At 37.1% G+C, this 14,437-nt stretch overlaps 1 protein-coding gene and 1 long non-coding RNA gene across 5 annotated transcripts in view; one reads left to right on the top strand and one right to left on the bottom strand.

Annotated features, from left to right (window-relative positions):
• Positions 1-14,437, bottom strand: part of ANO3 (anoctamin 3) — a 370,397-nt gene that overhangs the window by 81,868 nt on the left and 274,092 nt on the right. For all 4 annotated transcript variants that reach the window (XM_045016234.1, XM_045016231.1, XM_045016232.1 and 1 more), the window contains exon 6: positions 13,692-13,792. In XM_045016234.1, coding sequence (XP_044872169.1) covers positions 13,692-13,792 — 101 coding nt within the window. The remainder of the gene's footprint in view (positions 1-13,691; positions 13,793-14,437) is intronic.
• The window catches only part of LOC123370054, a 99,169-nt gene continuing 85,020 nt past the window's right edge, over positions 289-14,437 (top strand). Inside the window, exons 1-2 of the long non-coding RNA XR_006579255.1 lie at positions 289-373; positions 2,525-2,582. This is a non-coding gene — a long non-coding RNA (uncharacterized LOC123370054). The remainder of the gene's footprint in view (positions 374-2,524; positions 2,583-14,437) is intronic.

Raw genomic sequence — 14,437 nt, 5'->3', positions numbered from 1 at the left:
AATCTCAGGAGTTATCCTAACTTTTCCATTTATCCTCATATTCCTTTAAAAACCCCAATGAATAATTCTGGTTTGGGGAAAAACCCTTAACTATATATGTTATTGCAACTGTTGGTATTATTTAGGTATCAATACTGTGCCAAAATCTCTCAGTTCTTGCTCAGTATATATACTCCCATGACTGAAAGATTTGGCTTAGAATTATCAGCCCTTTTAGTTCTCTTTACATTGTTACAACTATCATACTCAATAGTGGCATGAAATTCCAGTATTAGGCAATTGTCACTGGCCAGGTTAAAAGGTTCCTGACATCAGCATCATCCTAATATCTTCTATGTTCATAGATTTCACACAGGCAGTTTTCCTGTTCACAGTAAGTTTCTTCAATATATTGATATATCAAATTACATAAAGTCTCCAAGCAAAACTGTCAAACTTTGGTGCCTAACATTAGGCATCTAAATAAGCAGCTTGATTAGAGGAGCTAAACTCTCATTGCTCTCTTTGATATTAATGGACTAATTAGCCTTGTAGTCACTAGGAGATAAATTCTAATATACTTCTATATCCATTAGACCTAAGTAACATGCCTAACTTTAGGCATCCAGATTTAATGAGCATCACTGTATATATTATAAAAAGACTTTTTTCCTGAAAGACTAGATTGTGACTGGACTGTCCACGTTTATATGGTGTGAATCCAGTCTCAGCTGGTAATGTCTTTATAACCTAATAGCTGTGCAATTGAGTGAGGGCCAATGTCCACATCAGTAGAAACATACTAGCATCACAATTAGCACACTTGTCAGTGGAAGGTTAAAGGATGCATTTCCAGACTGAACTATTTTACATCTAGAGGAAGTTCTCTACATCAGGGCTAAGGCACATTGGTAGGCAAATTGCATTCCTGCTGAACCTGCCTTGTGAACAAAGACTATTCCAATTCCCAGGATTACACCTGCAAATACACCAGTCAGACACCTTACATTAGCATTAAATTCACTTACAAAAGACAAAGAAAAAGTTTCTTCTTAATGGTGAATCAGCCAAGTTGTCTGCATTCTCAGAGTATAACATTGTATGTACTGAGACATTCCATGCTACCTGCTTCTAGCCAATTACCATATGTGAGGACAGGAGATATCAGATTCTATTTAACTCACACTGCCTTTTCTGCAATTGTACATTAATTCTTTTTTGTATAATTTGTGATCACTTAATGGTGTCTTATAAACTTGCTGGGCAACCAAGTATCATTGTCTAACTTGAGTTTCATAGATATGTGGATTGAATGAAGGCTCTTATGGGCGGACCTTAAAAAGTCTTGCTCATTTGAGTAGTGATTATTCTCCCAGTTAGCTTCTTTTAAGTCAAGTCAGGCTAAGGGTTTGCAGTATACAGCTGTTAGGATTAAAATTTATGAAAAGGGCAACAGCTGCAGTTATTTTGTTCAAAATTGGCTCTACCATGCGTTTATCAACATTAGACCTGCAAAGGATGGTATAGAGATTCAGAGTAAATAGGCTCTGAAAGAAAACCCAGGTCTCCATTTATTTATATGTTAATTTTTATAGGGCTTGTGGAGAAACTCATAACAAAAAATAAACAGATAAATATATAATTTATTCTGTAGTAGAAATTGAAATAAATAAACCAAACAAATCACAGAGCTATACATGCCTATATCATAGCCAGGAAAAGCTATTATGATCAATAAATGGTTCAGTACTCCAAAATTCAGATGTTGTTGAACATAAAAAAATGCATGTTACCAAACTCATACACAATGGAACAAATCAAAGATACGACTTAAGTACACGAAGCACCAGAATACCCAGCTACTGCAACTCACATGTAAGCTAGGTCATTTTCAATTCTGCAGACTTCTGATGAAGGAAGATTGGAATGTATCCTCTCTAATACTTAGAAGTAAAAACTAAAGTTGAGCAAATAAATTATTTTTGTTCAGGGGGTAAATCAGATTAATTTGATTTCAAAGATTCCTTTGAAACTTTTCCCGTTTGGTTTCATTTTCAGGTGTTTTAATACATCTACTTACATTTCAAAATGAAATATCGTTTTGAAACAAAAAGTTAAATCAAAATGTTGAAACAGATTTCCAATGATTTTCTTCAGCCAGAACAATTCACCAAATTGGACTTGAATTCACAATTAGTTTATATAGACCCTAAAGTGATTTTTTTTTCCAGAAATTGAACTATTAATCTGCAAAATTTTGCCCAGCTCTAGTAATAAATTCAATTAGAGATGGCAATTATGTTATAATAATTCATAATTGCCCAGATTTTGTGGGCCTAAACCAGAATTAAAATATTATGTAAATGTTCTGCTGTGTGTATAGTAGAATTTATTTTGGTGTTTTCCTCAATATCAGTCTTAAAAGAAAAAAAATTAGTCTGTCTGAAAAATCAGACAAAAGACAAAAAAATATTTTAGGTCATCTTGTCTGAAGTCTGGGAGCATTCACACAATATCTGATATGTTGCAATGTATTTACTTGCAGACTTCTAAAGTATGAAGTATTTAGCCTTATAGAGTACAATCTTGCTGTTCCTGATCAGGTACGTATTCTCTTAATCGAGTGGTTTAATAAATGAGCTGGTAAAAACACAGATATCTGATCAGATAGACAATAGAGCTCTGATCCTGTAAGCATTCCATTGACTGCAATGGAAGTCCCATTCATGGAGAACTTGCAGAATTGGACCCCATAACAGCTCTTAATTTATTACATTCTTTACTTACAAATATACATATTACTAAGTAAGGGATGGTTATCTGTACACTATGGACTAGATCAGTGGTCTCCAAAGTGGGGTGCGCAAGAGGATTGTTCAGGGTGCACGGCAGGAGGAGTGCCGCCAGACCAGCGCCACTTTTTTCTCCCCCAACATTCCTCAGCAGTTCGGCCAGGAGTCCAAGCAGCCTTTTTTTTTTTTTTTTTTTTTGCTTCGACAGTTCAGCCAGGAGCAGGGGGTGCGTGCTCAAAATTTTTTTAGTGATGGGATGCACAATCAAAAAAGTTTGGAGACCACTGGACTAGATCCTCAGCTTGTGTAAACAGGCATAGTTCTATTAAATGTAATGGAATTATGGCAGTTTACACCAGCTTAAGATCTGGTGTCATAACCACAATCCAATTCCCACTGAAGTCAATGGAAAGACTCCAATTAACTTCTATGAGATGTACAAAATATTGGGGTTCACTAACTAGCAAATGCATTTTTTAAAGCTAGAATTAATGACAGTTTCTGCAAGGATAGATCCTTATTTCACCATAAAAAATAAACCACACTCCTGTTTCCATTTCTCTACTCTAAGAGCTGCCATTTTGCTGCAGGAAATATCAGTATTTCACCCTGGATAAAAACTGTGAAGTAAAATTACCCATTTTGCATATCTTTAATATGCCAATTTTGAAGTAAATTTGGGGTGACAAAAATGAAGTGTGTGCATGCACAGAACTTTCCTAAACAGGTCCAATTCTGCAGTGATTATATATGAGTAAGTCCAACAGGACTGAATAGGTGTGGAACATGTACAGAATTAGTCCTAATACATTAATATCATCATGAATTTTTAAGATATCTGACACCACCGGCATTAAAAATCAAATCCTGCCTGTGGAGATACATCTGAGAATAGAATTTGTCCCCAATATGCAAAACTGTCTAATAAACTATAATCTTTTATTTAAAAATGAAGTAAGAGTGATGAGAAATATTAATTTTAATGTAGTTTTTTATTCTAGTTCTTGTGCACTCTACCTGTTAATTTCAAAATTTTAATAGAACAGTCATTCCTTTAAGTACATTTATGTTCATAGGTCGCAGTTTGTCAATCTATAGATTTATTATGGTAATATGGACAGTGATGCACACATACTGAAAAAAATATAACAATGATTTATTTTTCAAATTTTGTGTTCTGTGAATTTTTAGGATTAGTTTTCTTATTTAGATTTGGACTTTAACAGTAAGAGTTCACATGCAATTCTTTCAAAAAGGTGTTTGCTCTCTTAAAATGCTAGAATAAAAACCCCAGCAAAATATTTAACTTCGCTTCCTTGTTTTTTTTTTAATTTCTCACAAAACAAACTTCATATAAAAATGAAATATGTAAGTGTGTTTGTCTCTGATGTTAAAGTTCTCATGGACTTCAAGGTCAGAAGGGACCATCATGATCATCTAGTCTGACTTCCTGCACATTACAGGCCAGAGAACCTCACCCACCCACCCACCTCTGTAATTTGCCCATAACTGCTGGGTGATTTACTAAAATCCTCAAATCTTGATTTAAAGACTTCAAATTACAGAGAATGCATGATTTACTCTAGTTCAAAACAGCAAGTGACTGTCTTGCTCCACGCTGTGAAATAGGTAAAAAAAAAAAATAAAAACCCAAAACCCAAAAAAACCATGGTCTCTGCCAATTTGACCTGGGTAAACATTCCTTCCTGAATGCAAATATGGCAATATTGTTTGTTACTCTACTCTTAGAAACTGGGTTGATTTCAACTGCATATTCTAGATACCTGTGTTACTAAAGGGAATCATAAATCCATCTAGCATCCAAGTTATTACACCCAGAAATCCTAGGAAGAATTCAGTTTTATGGCATAGCCCTGTTACATTTGCCTTAATATTACAAAAATGTAAGTGGTTTGCTTTGAATTGTACACTAAAATGAAGCAAGCACATGCATGATGGGGAGAGGAGAAAAGCAGTTGTAAATTTATGTTATAAATTATTTCGGTCTAATATTATTATTGAAACTGGATTTATAAACCAAATTTTGCAATTCAGTGATATTTTGTGATTTTTTTTTTTGGTTAACTGGTGGTCTTGCACCAATTTAAATTTTCACAGTTGCAGGAAATTATGGGGAATTAGAAAATGTTTTTAATGATAGATGTTGAGATTCAAAAAGTTAGAGCTTTATTACTGTTGCAATATAAATTGTCAACATTACATATCAAAACATACCAAATAAAACCTTAAATCAAATTTCAATAATTTCTTAAGCTGCAGTTTTCTTACTTTGTGTCTCTACAAATTTTGATTGTACTTGATGGAAATATTTCTGTTGGTATGTGTGTGTATATGGGTGAAATTGATGTTTATCAACATTTACTGATGCAAATCTAATCCTTCCAAGCTTACTCATAAGCATTAGGACACATTTTTGGTATAGAAATTAGTCTAGCAATCTCATAAGCTTGTTTCAATTGGCACTTACATTTTGGAACAGAGCAATAGGTCTTACCAGCTCTTGAGGCTACCATTTCTACAATGGAGTGCTTCTCTAAGGAAAATTAACAACCAATAATGCTAGAATGGAGCGTATATTGGAAATATAGTAGAACCTTGCTAACTCACATAGTGAGTCAAAGACCCTTTACTGAATATTACTGTTAGCCATCAAATATATGAAACAAAAGCTCAAGGATACTGCATCACAAAGTGTACTTTAATTTAGGCCTTTACTCAAAGGCATGAAGTGAACCTTGTGTGTATTTGCGGGCTCAGGTTCCTAGTTCAACAACTGGAGTTTGGTTTTGATTAATATGAGGCATAATGTGCTAGTAAAAAGTACATTTTGTAAAGCAACAATGAAATTTTAGTAACCAGAGGCCTCACTGCAATGCTGTCTTTGATATTAAATCTCTGCTGATAGACTAAATGAGACCATTTTTTTGGAATGAGAAGTATTTCACTTGCAAAGTGAGAACTGGCAAAGCGGTACTGTACTGCATCATGTAACAGCTGACTATTTTAAGGCATTATTTGTGTTAATGCATTTTTGAGTTTCCATGAATCAAATGTAATGGTTTTAGTTGCTCTGGATAAATTTACAACTGCTAATGTTTAGCAGGTGACTATATGCAAGATTAGAAGCTATGCATCACCCACCAACCTGCCCATGGTTTTGCTCCTCCAGTCAGTGTAATAACATTTTTTCCTGAAAGAATAGCAGAAGTCATCTGAGAACAATCAAGTAAGAGACAGTTGAAAAGGACTCCCACATTATACAAGAACACATACCATGCACATTTATATGCTAAAGAGTGAAAAACATCTTTAAATTGAAATACAGTAATTCATTAAGGATATTCTGATCTGTGTATCTGTTCAAATTTGAAATGGTTCATATCATGACGCTTGAAAAATGAATCTAAATTTTGATACGACTGATCTATATAGGCCAGGCTATGTCCGACTACTGATTCATTCACTGACTTCTCAATAAAGATAATACAAGTTTTGTCCAAAAAGCTATTAAGATATGGCCCTTAATTTTTTTTTAATTCTACAGGACTCATTTTCAAAATTAGCAGTTGCTTTAGTTCTGCATTAAAGGCTATATACACTGTCTTAAATCTGTACATGTGACTCATTGACATCCATTACCATTTTGCATGCAAATCAAGAGCAGTATATGGACCCAAGATTCATTAAGCAGTAACTGGAACAAATTGTTTTTATATTCACTTCTCTTCTCTCCTTTTCACTGGGTACAGTAACTTCTGAGGGAAAAAGTCATGTAATTTCCTATGAAATCTTCACAGAGAACAGTTATTCTTGAAACAAAACACATACAGATTTGAAGCAAAATATTTGTTTCACTTCCCACTACTGCTCTACATGCCCCCTCCCTCTATATCAAGTAACCTTGACACAAGAACATAAGAATGGCCCTACTGGGTCAGATCAAAGGTCCAGATAGCCCAGTATCCTGTCTTCTGACAGTGGCCGGTGCCAGGTGCCCCAGAGGGAATGAACAGAACAGGTAATCATCAAGTGATCCATTCCCTGTTGCTCATTCACGGCTTCTGGCAAACAGAGGCTACGGACACCATTCCTGCCCATCCTGGCTATTAGCCATTGTTGGAACTATGCTCCATGAATTTATCTAGTTCTTTTGAAACCTGTTATAGTCTTGGCCTTCACAACATCTCTGGGAAGGAGTTCCACAGGTTGACTGTGCATTGTGTGAAGAAATACTTCCTTTTATTTATTTTAAACCTGCTGCCTATTAATTTCATTTGGTGACCCCTAATTCTTCTGTTATGAGAAGTAGTAAACACTTCCTTATCTACACCAGTCATGATTTTATAGACCTCAATCATATCTCCCCATGAGCCATCTCTTTTCCAAGCTGAAAAGTCCCAGTCTTATTAATTTCTCTTCATATGGAAGCCATTCCATACCCCCTAATAATTTTTGTTGCCCTTTTCTGACCCTTTTCCAATTCCAATATATCTTTTTTGAGATGGGGTGACCACATCTGCACACAGTATTCAAGATGTGGGTGTACCATGGATTTATATAGAGGCAACATGATATTTTCTGTCCTATTATCTCTTTCTTAACTATTCCCAGCATTCTGTTTGCTTTTTTGACTGCCGCTGCACGTTCAGTGGATGTTTTCAGAGAACTATTCACAATGACTCCAAGATCTCTTTCTTGATTGCTTAAAGCTAGTTTAGACCTCATCATTTTATATGTATAGTTGAGATTATGCTTTCCAATGTGCATTACTTTGCATTTATCAACATTAAATTTCATCTGCTATTTTGTTGCCCAGTCTCCCAGTTTTGAGATATCCCTTTGTAGCTCTTCACAGTCTGCCTGGTCTTAACTATCTTTAGTAATTTTGTATCATCTGCAAATTTTGCCACCTCACTGTTTACCCCTTTTCCAGATCATTTATGAATATGTTGAATAGGACTGGTCCCAGAACAGACCCTTGGGGGATACCACTATTTACCTCTCTCCATTCAATTTACCTCTCTCAATTCAAACCTTTCAATTTTGCAAAGGACTTAGGCCCTGATCCTGCAATCTCATGTAGGTGAGTGTACACTTATGTCAGCGCAGAGATCCACTGAAGACACAGGGTACTGCCTGTATGAATCAGTTCGCTGGATCATGGCCTTACTTTGTACATACTAGTCACCAAAGGGTATAAGTTGCCTAGACCCTTTATGCTACTGTGTATTAAGATAAGAGTAAAGCAATGTTTTTGAGTATCAGTACTTAAAATAAATGGCTAAACTCTTTATAGTCAATTTTCAAGAAGTATTTTTGCAGTTCTGAAAATAATATTTCAGTTCTGGATGTTAAACAAGTGAGATCCTCATCGGATGGTAACATCACAACCTAGAATACTTTTTAGGTACTTCGCAGCCTGATTTGTGATGTTCCTAAACAGAGTTGCAAAGGGAGCACAGAAACCACAGACGTTAACAAGGATTTTTTTGATATTATAGTTAAGAAACATGACTTTTGTTATCTTTAATTACCCTTAACTGTTCCACTCAGAAGGGGTCCAGCTGAGCTACAGACATAGATCATTTACTCATTATACATATTGTAATTTCTGTTTTACAGAAGTTATTTGTTGCGCATGCATGAACATCTTTTTGCTCAAGTTTCATTATATGGCTAAGCTGCAGTCTCTTATACATATCTTTTAAGCATGCAACATGTTTCTTTTTAATAGAACATTCAGGCATATCCCATTAAAAACATAAGTATAAATAATTCATGATCCCCAATGTAATCATATGAAAATATTGAAATGTATGTCAAAGACAACAATTATTGCAAAGTATTAAAAAAACCTTATTGATAACTATTGACGTATCACTTTTCTTTTTACATTACATACCATACTGAGCCTCAAAGTTCAATTGTCAGAAAAAGAGCTGGGCAAATAACTGATTTTTTGGTTCACTGGTGGTTCCTTGGCTAGGGTTAAGGGGGAGAAAAAACCTTTTGGTTCAGGTGGAATGAAAACTGAAATTTTTCAGAATTATCAGCAAGTTGAAAAATTGGGAAAATTTCAATTTGGGTTGAATGAAAGATTTAGTTTGACCCATCTCTGTGACTACTGAAGTATTTTATATGAAGTGGAACAACTTCAAAGAGAGATTAGGAAAAATATTCCCATCCAGAATACTTCATACATTTCAACATTTACAAAACTTTTTCTTTTTTCATTCAGACAAATAATTGGCTGAAATCAACATAAATTTGCTGTTTCAGTCAACCTGAATCTGCATTTTTCCATGAAAAAACTGTTTCAGCCAAATTCCCCCCGCCACACACACACCCAGCTGTAGTAGTAATACATAGTATGCACTGAAGTAGGACTTTTTAATCAGCAGAGTTAATTTGCAGTTTTGCATTGACTTCATTGAGAACAGGCTCTGGGACTTTGGGTAGTCCCTTGGGATGAAAACATATAAATGATTTTGGTCCGTCTCAGCTACATTTATGCTATGTCTAGGGCCAAATACATCCCCCTTTCATGGGTAATTCTGTTGATTTGAATGGGACTTCTGATATAGGGTGACCCAACAGCAACTGTGAAAAATCGGGACGGGGTTGGGGAGACTAGGCGCCTATATAAGAAAAAGACCCCAAAATCAGGACTGTCCCTATAAAATCAGGACATCTGGTCACCCTATTCTGATGGGAGATGTGTATTTAAGACAGAGTTTAGAGATAGGCCATGAATTCAGAGAAAATATTCTCTTTTTGGCTATGTCTACTAGTGGTATCATTAAAGAGCAAGATTGTGACAGACCCGTACATCGCTGAGCAGGAGACAGGGGCGGCTCCAGGCACCAGCACGCCAAGCGTGTGACTGGGGCGGCAAGCCGCGGGGGGCACCCTGCCGGTCACTGTGAGGAGGGCAGGCAGGTTGCCTTTGGTGGCTTGCCTGCAGGAGGTCCACCGGTCCTGTGGTTTCGGCGGTGAGTATGCAGAAGCCGCGGAATCGGAGGACCTCCCGCAGGCATACCCCCGAAGGCAGCCTGCCTGCCGTGCTTAGGGCGACAAAATACCTAGAGCCGCCCCTGGCAGGAGAGTGAGGGGATGTAATACATGAGGCTTGATGCATCATGGGTCAAGCACAGTGGGAAAAGCAGCCTCTCTGTGGGGCCACTACTCCCTCTCCCATGCAGATGGAAGGGAGTGTGTGGCTAGGGTTGGGGAATGGGTAGAGCTTTAGCTCTTGGTAAACCAGCGAGGAGGGGAAGGAATCTGCTGGTAGTAGAGAGCACACTTTAGGAGAGAACTGTATTAGGGTACGTCCATACTTACCGCCAGGTCAACGGGTAGCGTTCGACTTCTCGGAGTTCGAACTATCGCGTCTAATCTAGACGCGATAGTTCAAACTCCGAACATGCTCCCGTCAACTCCGGAAATACACCACCGCGAACGGCGGTGGCGGAGTCGACGGGGGAGCCGCGGACTTCGATCCCACGGCGTCTGGACAGGTAAGAAGTTCGAACTAAGGTAGTTCGACTTCAGCTACGCTATTCACGTAGCTGAAGTCGCGTACCTTAGTTTGACCCCCCCACCCTAGTGTAGACCAGGCCTTATTCAGGTGTATAATAAGGCTACCTCTCTCCAAGAGATGAGAAGTGCAGTTACCTCAGCAACAGTATATAGAATAGGTTATAACTGCTTAGAAAATGGTTAAGTAAAACCTCAGCACAAGTATGCACTTAAAAAAAAACCTATTTAACATATGTATATTCTGTGTATGGAAGCAGTGTAACTTTGCTTTTTAGAACCTACTTTTCAAATATCTGAAGTGAAAGAAACATGAATGAAATAAAGCAAAGTAATAGCCAAGGAACCAATGTCCATGAAACAAAAGGAAAGAAGTGGGTGGGGAAGAGAGATGTGGACTAAGAATTTTATTAAAAAGTTGGTTTGAATGCCTACCTAGAAAAATTGCTAATTAGACTCCAATAAAATTGTTAGCGTATATAAATATTTGTAGGAACTGGACCTTATTTCATAAATTTCTCTCTAAAGTAAGGAAATCAGCTAGATCAAACATCTAAATAATTATTGTACTTTAAGTCTAACAATAACAAAATGGGAGAAAAAACAGTATTAGGAAATGGGAAAAAATGATTAAAGTGAAATATACATTAATGGCTCCAATCCAACAAATACCTTTATGTATGTGAGTAACTTTATGCATGTTAGCAGTCCCATTCAAGTCACAGTCATAAGTGCAGGACTAGGCCCAAATTACTTGACCTCACTGACTCCCAAAATATTGCCCTTTTATTTTTTTAAGTCAAAGTGAATTTAACTATCATCCAAGCTGCAGGACTAGTCACGTAGTGGTTTATTTTTATGCTGTATTGCGTGCAGTATATAATTCCCGTTCTAGCTATCACACTTCAAAGGCAGAGTAGAATGCCAGCTATGATTCCTTCTATAAAACACTAATCAGTTCCCATGCTCTTCTTTTATTAATTTGTTTTTCATTGAAATAAATAAGCGGTTATGAGAAGGCTGGGTTGTTTACAGAACTGCTAATGAGAGCATTAATCACTCCCTGTCACTGATTCACTCTCCTCTGCGTTTGGTTGATGGCTCACTTGCTGACAAGGTCAGAGCTAGCAGACAACTATTCAATTTTGCTCTCAAATAATAAAAAAAAAAAGCACTGTTTCTTTTTTGTTTGTTTTTTGATGGTGGTTGTTCAAATATTTCAGAGTGTTGAGCCTAAATTAGCATTATAACAACTTGGAAAACTTGCACTTTTCATCCTAAAAGTGCTCCAAAGACATTAGCCAATTTGATCTCAACATTCCTGTCAGCTAGGAAAAAATATCATCTCTCTCCTTTTTTTTTTTTTTTTTTTTTAAACATGGAAATCTTGCTCACATTTCAGACAATTGACTTCAGTGAGGTCAGAATCTCACCTAATAAAGTCTTGATTTAAATTTAAAAAAAGGGAATGGACTTGAATTTACATACATAACCTCAGCTTGCACAAGCAAATTGGGTATTTTGCTTCCACAATTTAGTAAAGACAATTAAAACAGGCTCATGTAGTTTTGCCAATGCAGCAGCAGGAGTCAAACAGAACCAGGATTAGAATGCCAAACTGTCACCCCTCTAATCAAACCACTAGGCTGCATCACGCCCCCATGACAAGACAGATAGGCAGCTGACTAGCTCTAAGAGCCCATTTTATTATACTTTTACCAAGAGCTTTTTACCCATCTTGCTGAAGTAAACACCAGTTATCTGGCACAAAGCTGAAACAAGTTGCTGGTGAAACTTACAGTCAGCATCTCTAACAAATTAAAGAATATCCAGAACATCCCTATCTTTGTGCAAGAATAGGTGTGGATTCATCAAGACTAGACACGGAATAAATTCACATTCTCTAAGCCCCAAAGAACATCGTAATAAGCGAAATATGGAATCCATGTGTAAGGTTTGCAGCAGCTGACTGGGAAATTCAGTGATATTCCCCATCAATCACAAGGTAAGACAGCAACAAATAACTGGTGAACTGTGTAAATGAATTCCAATCTTCAGTTAGAATCCCAGGGCAGATGTCTCTCCCATATGATAAAACTTGCTCAGGGGGAGGAAAACTGAGAATCCCCTCAGAGAGTTTCTCCTTGATTGTCAGCAGTGGGATTGCTCTCCAAAAACAGACTGCTGAACCCACCCCCCAGCCCTGTGGAACTCAGGGGATCATTTGGAGACCAGGGCTATTTGTGTAGAAGCCTCATGCTTCTGCACTTGTTCCAAAACAGTTGTGCTACCTCAGCATAGACTGCTCTTGTCTAGGACCTATTTACATGAAGGATTCTGTCTCTCTCTCTCCCCATGCCATACTGTCATAGTTGAAATCAGCAGAGGCACTCGAGTGACAGCCCCACTAATGTAAGTGACAAGGAGCTGTTGTAAGGGCATTCTCAGTGAGGCACTCTCACTTTGGAATTTGATTGCCCACCTTGGCCTGATGTATCCCAGATCCAGTGAGTTTCAGCACACACTACAAGGGTCATCTTCCCCCCACTCCAGGTATTTAAAAATGATGGGAAATTATAAGCATGGGGAATTGTTGCAAGAGTGTGGGAATTGAATATTACATCTACTGGTTTCCTGGAGATAAAATTAAAAATAACCTATTTCTGTATGTACTGCAAGAATACATTTATGTTGTAATTTTTAAGTTAAAAAAAGTGTTTAGAATGTATGGACAGGCTGCCTTTTAGCATTTGTATAGATCTAAATAAATAAGGAGACTGAAGATCATCAATCTGGAAACAGGAAGTGAAGAAAATTCCAGGAACACAAGGGCTCTGGCTTTCTCCAGAATGTCAGGGTTTTATCTCTGAAAGAGTGAATATTAGTTGACTCTAACTTCCCTTGCCTTTGGATATAATTCCAGTCAAGCTCTGGCTGTGATCCATCATTCAGAAGAAGATTCCGTGCTCCTAAGCCTAAAACCACAAACCACAGATCTTTTGAGACCATGAAAAGGACCTTCATAAAAGGTCTTGCAAAATGTGCGTGCTTCACTTTGAGCAGTAAGTTCTTCAGGGATATGTGAGATTGTTAAGAAAGTAAGCTTTCAATACAGTTACTGTAGGTACATGTGAAAATACAGTGGTCTCTATCAGCCATGTTTTTACCCCCAAAATTGTCCTTAAAAATATTGTTTCTGAAGAGATCAGAAGAGAGGAATTTAGTTATAATGCAGCAGGATGCTTGTTTTGTTCAGTCTGAACAATAGGAGGGGACTCCATGTTACCTTAATAAATGAGTAAAACCAGTTAAATATAAAGCATAAAAATCAAAGTATTAAAAAGAAAATAGTTACCACAATACCTGAAAGGCATCCTTATGTTCATTCTTTCTGCATATTTGCACAACGTATCCCATGGACAGTGAATTTTAACAAACATTATGTCGGTGCTCGTAATAGCTGGCTGCAATGGGTGATAAAATAAATATATATTAACAGTTGAGTACCATGTGGCAGCCTGGTTTCTGAAAACATGCCTATGGACCAACTTCTGCTCTCAGAGGTGTGCGCTTTGCTCCCACTAAAGTCTATGGTATCATCTAGAGTCCTAAGTAAAGAATAGTACATGATATGTGCACTGCAGTTGCAATGAGATATAGAGATGAGAACAATCAAAGACATCTTCTAGTCTATTCCACTGACCATACAGACTGCTATTTATTAGTGTTTTATATTTATAGTCTTATTATGAATATCTTTAAAGATAGGGCTTCCACCACTGCCTTTGGAACACTATTCCAAAGAACGATAGATAGATTTTTTTTTAAATCCATCCTTACACTCTTGTACCATTCTTGGGGTGAAATTCTGATCACAATGAAGTCAATAGGAGTTTTGCATTGACTTCAATGGAGTCAAGATTTCACCCTATGTGCTAGCCTTTTTACATGTATTATAAATTATAAGCAACAAGTAAGCAATATAATAAAACAGAAAGTTCAAAAGCCATACGTTGCATGATGTCCCGTATGAAATATTCATTACGTAATTAAACACACTCAATGTTACTATTTTTGGAGTCTGCAGAGTTCCCAGAAACATGCAGTGT

This window comes from Mauremys mutica, chromosome 4 (genome assembly GCF_020497125.1).
Source record: "Mauremys mutica isolate MM-2020 ecotype Southern chromosome 4, ASM2049712v1, whole genome shotgun sequence".
Taxonomy (NCBI): Eukaryota; Metazoa; Chordata; order Testudines; family Geoemydidae; genus Mauremys; species Mauremys mutica.
Note: the sequence above shows the minus strand (reverse complement) of the source record. Positions and strands in the feature narration are given on the sequence as shown.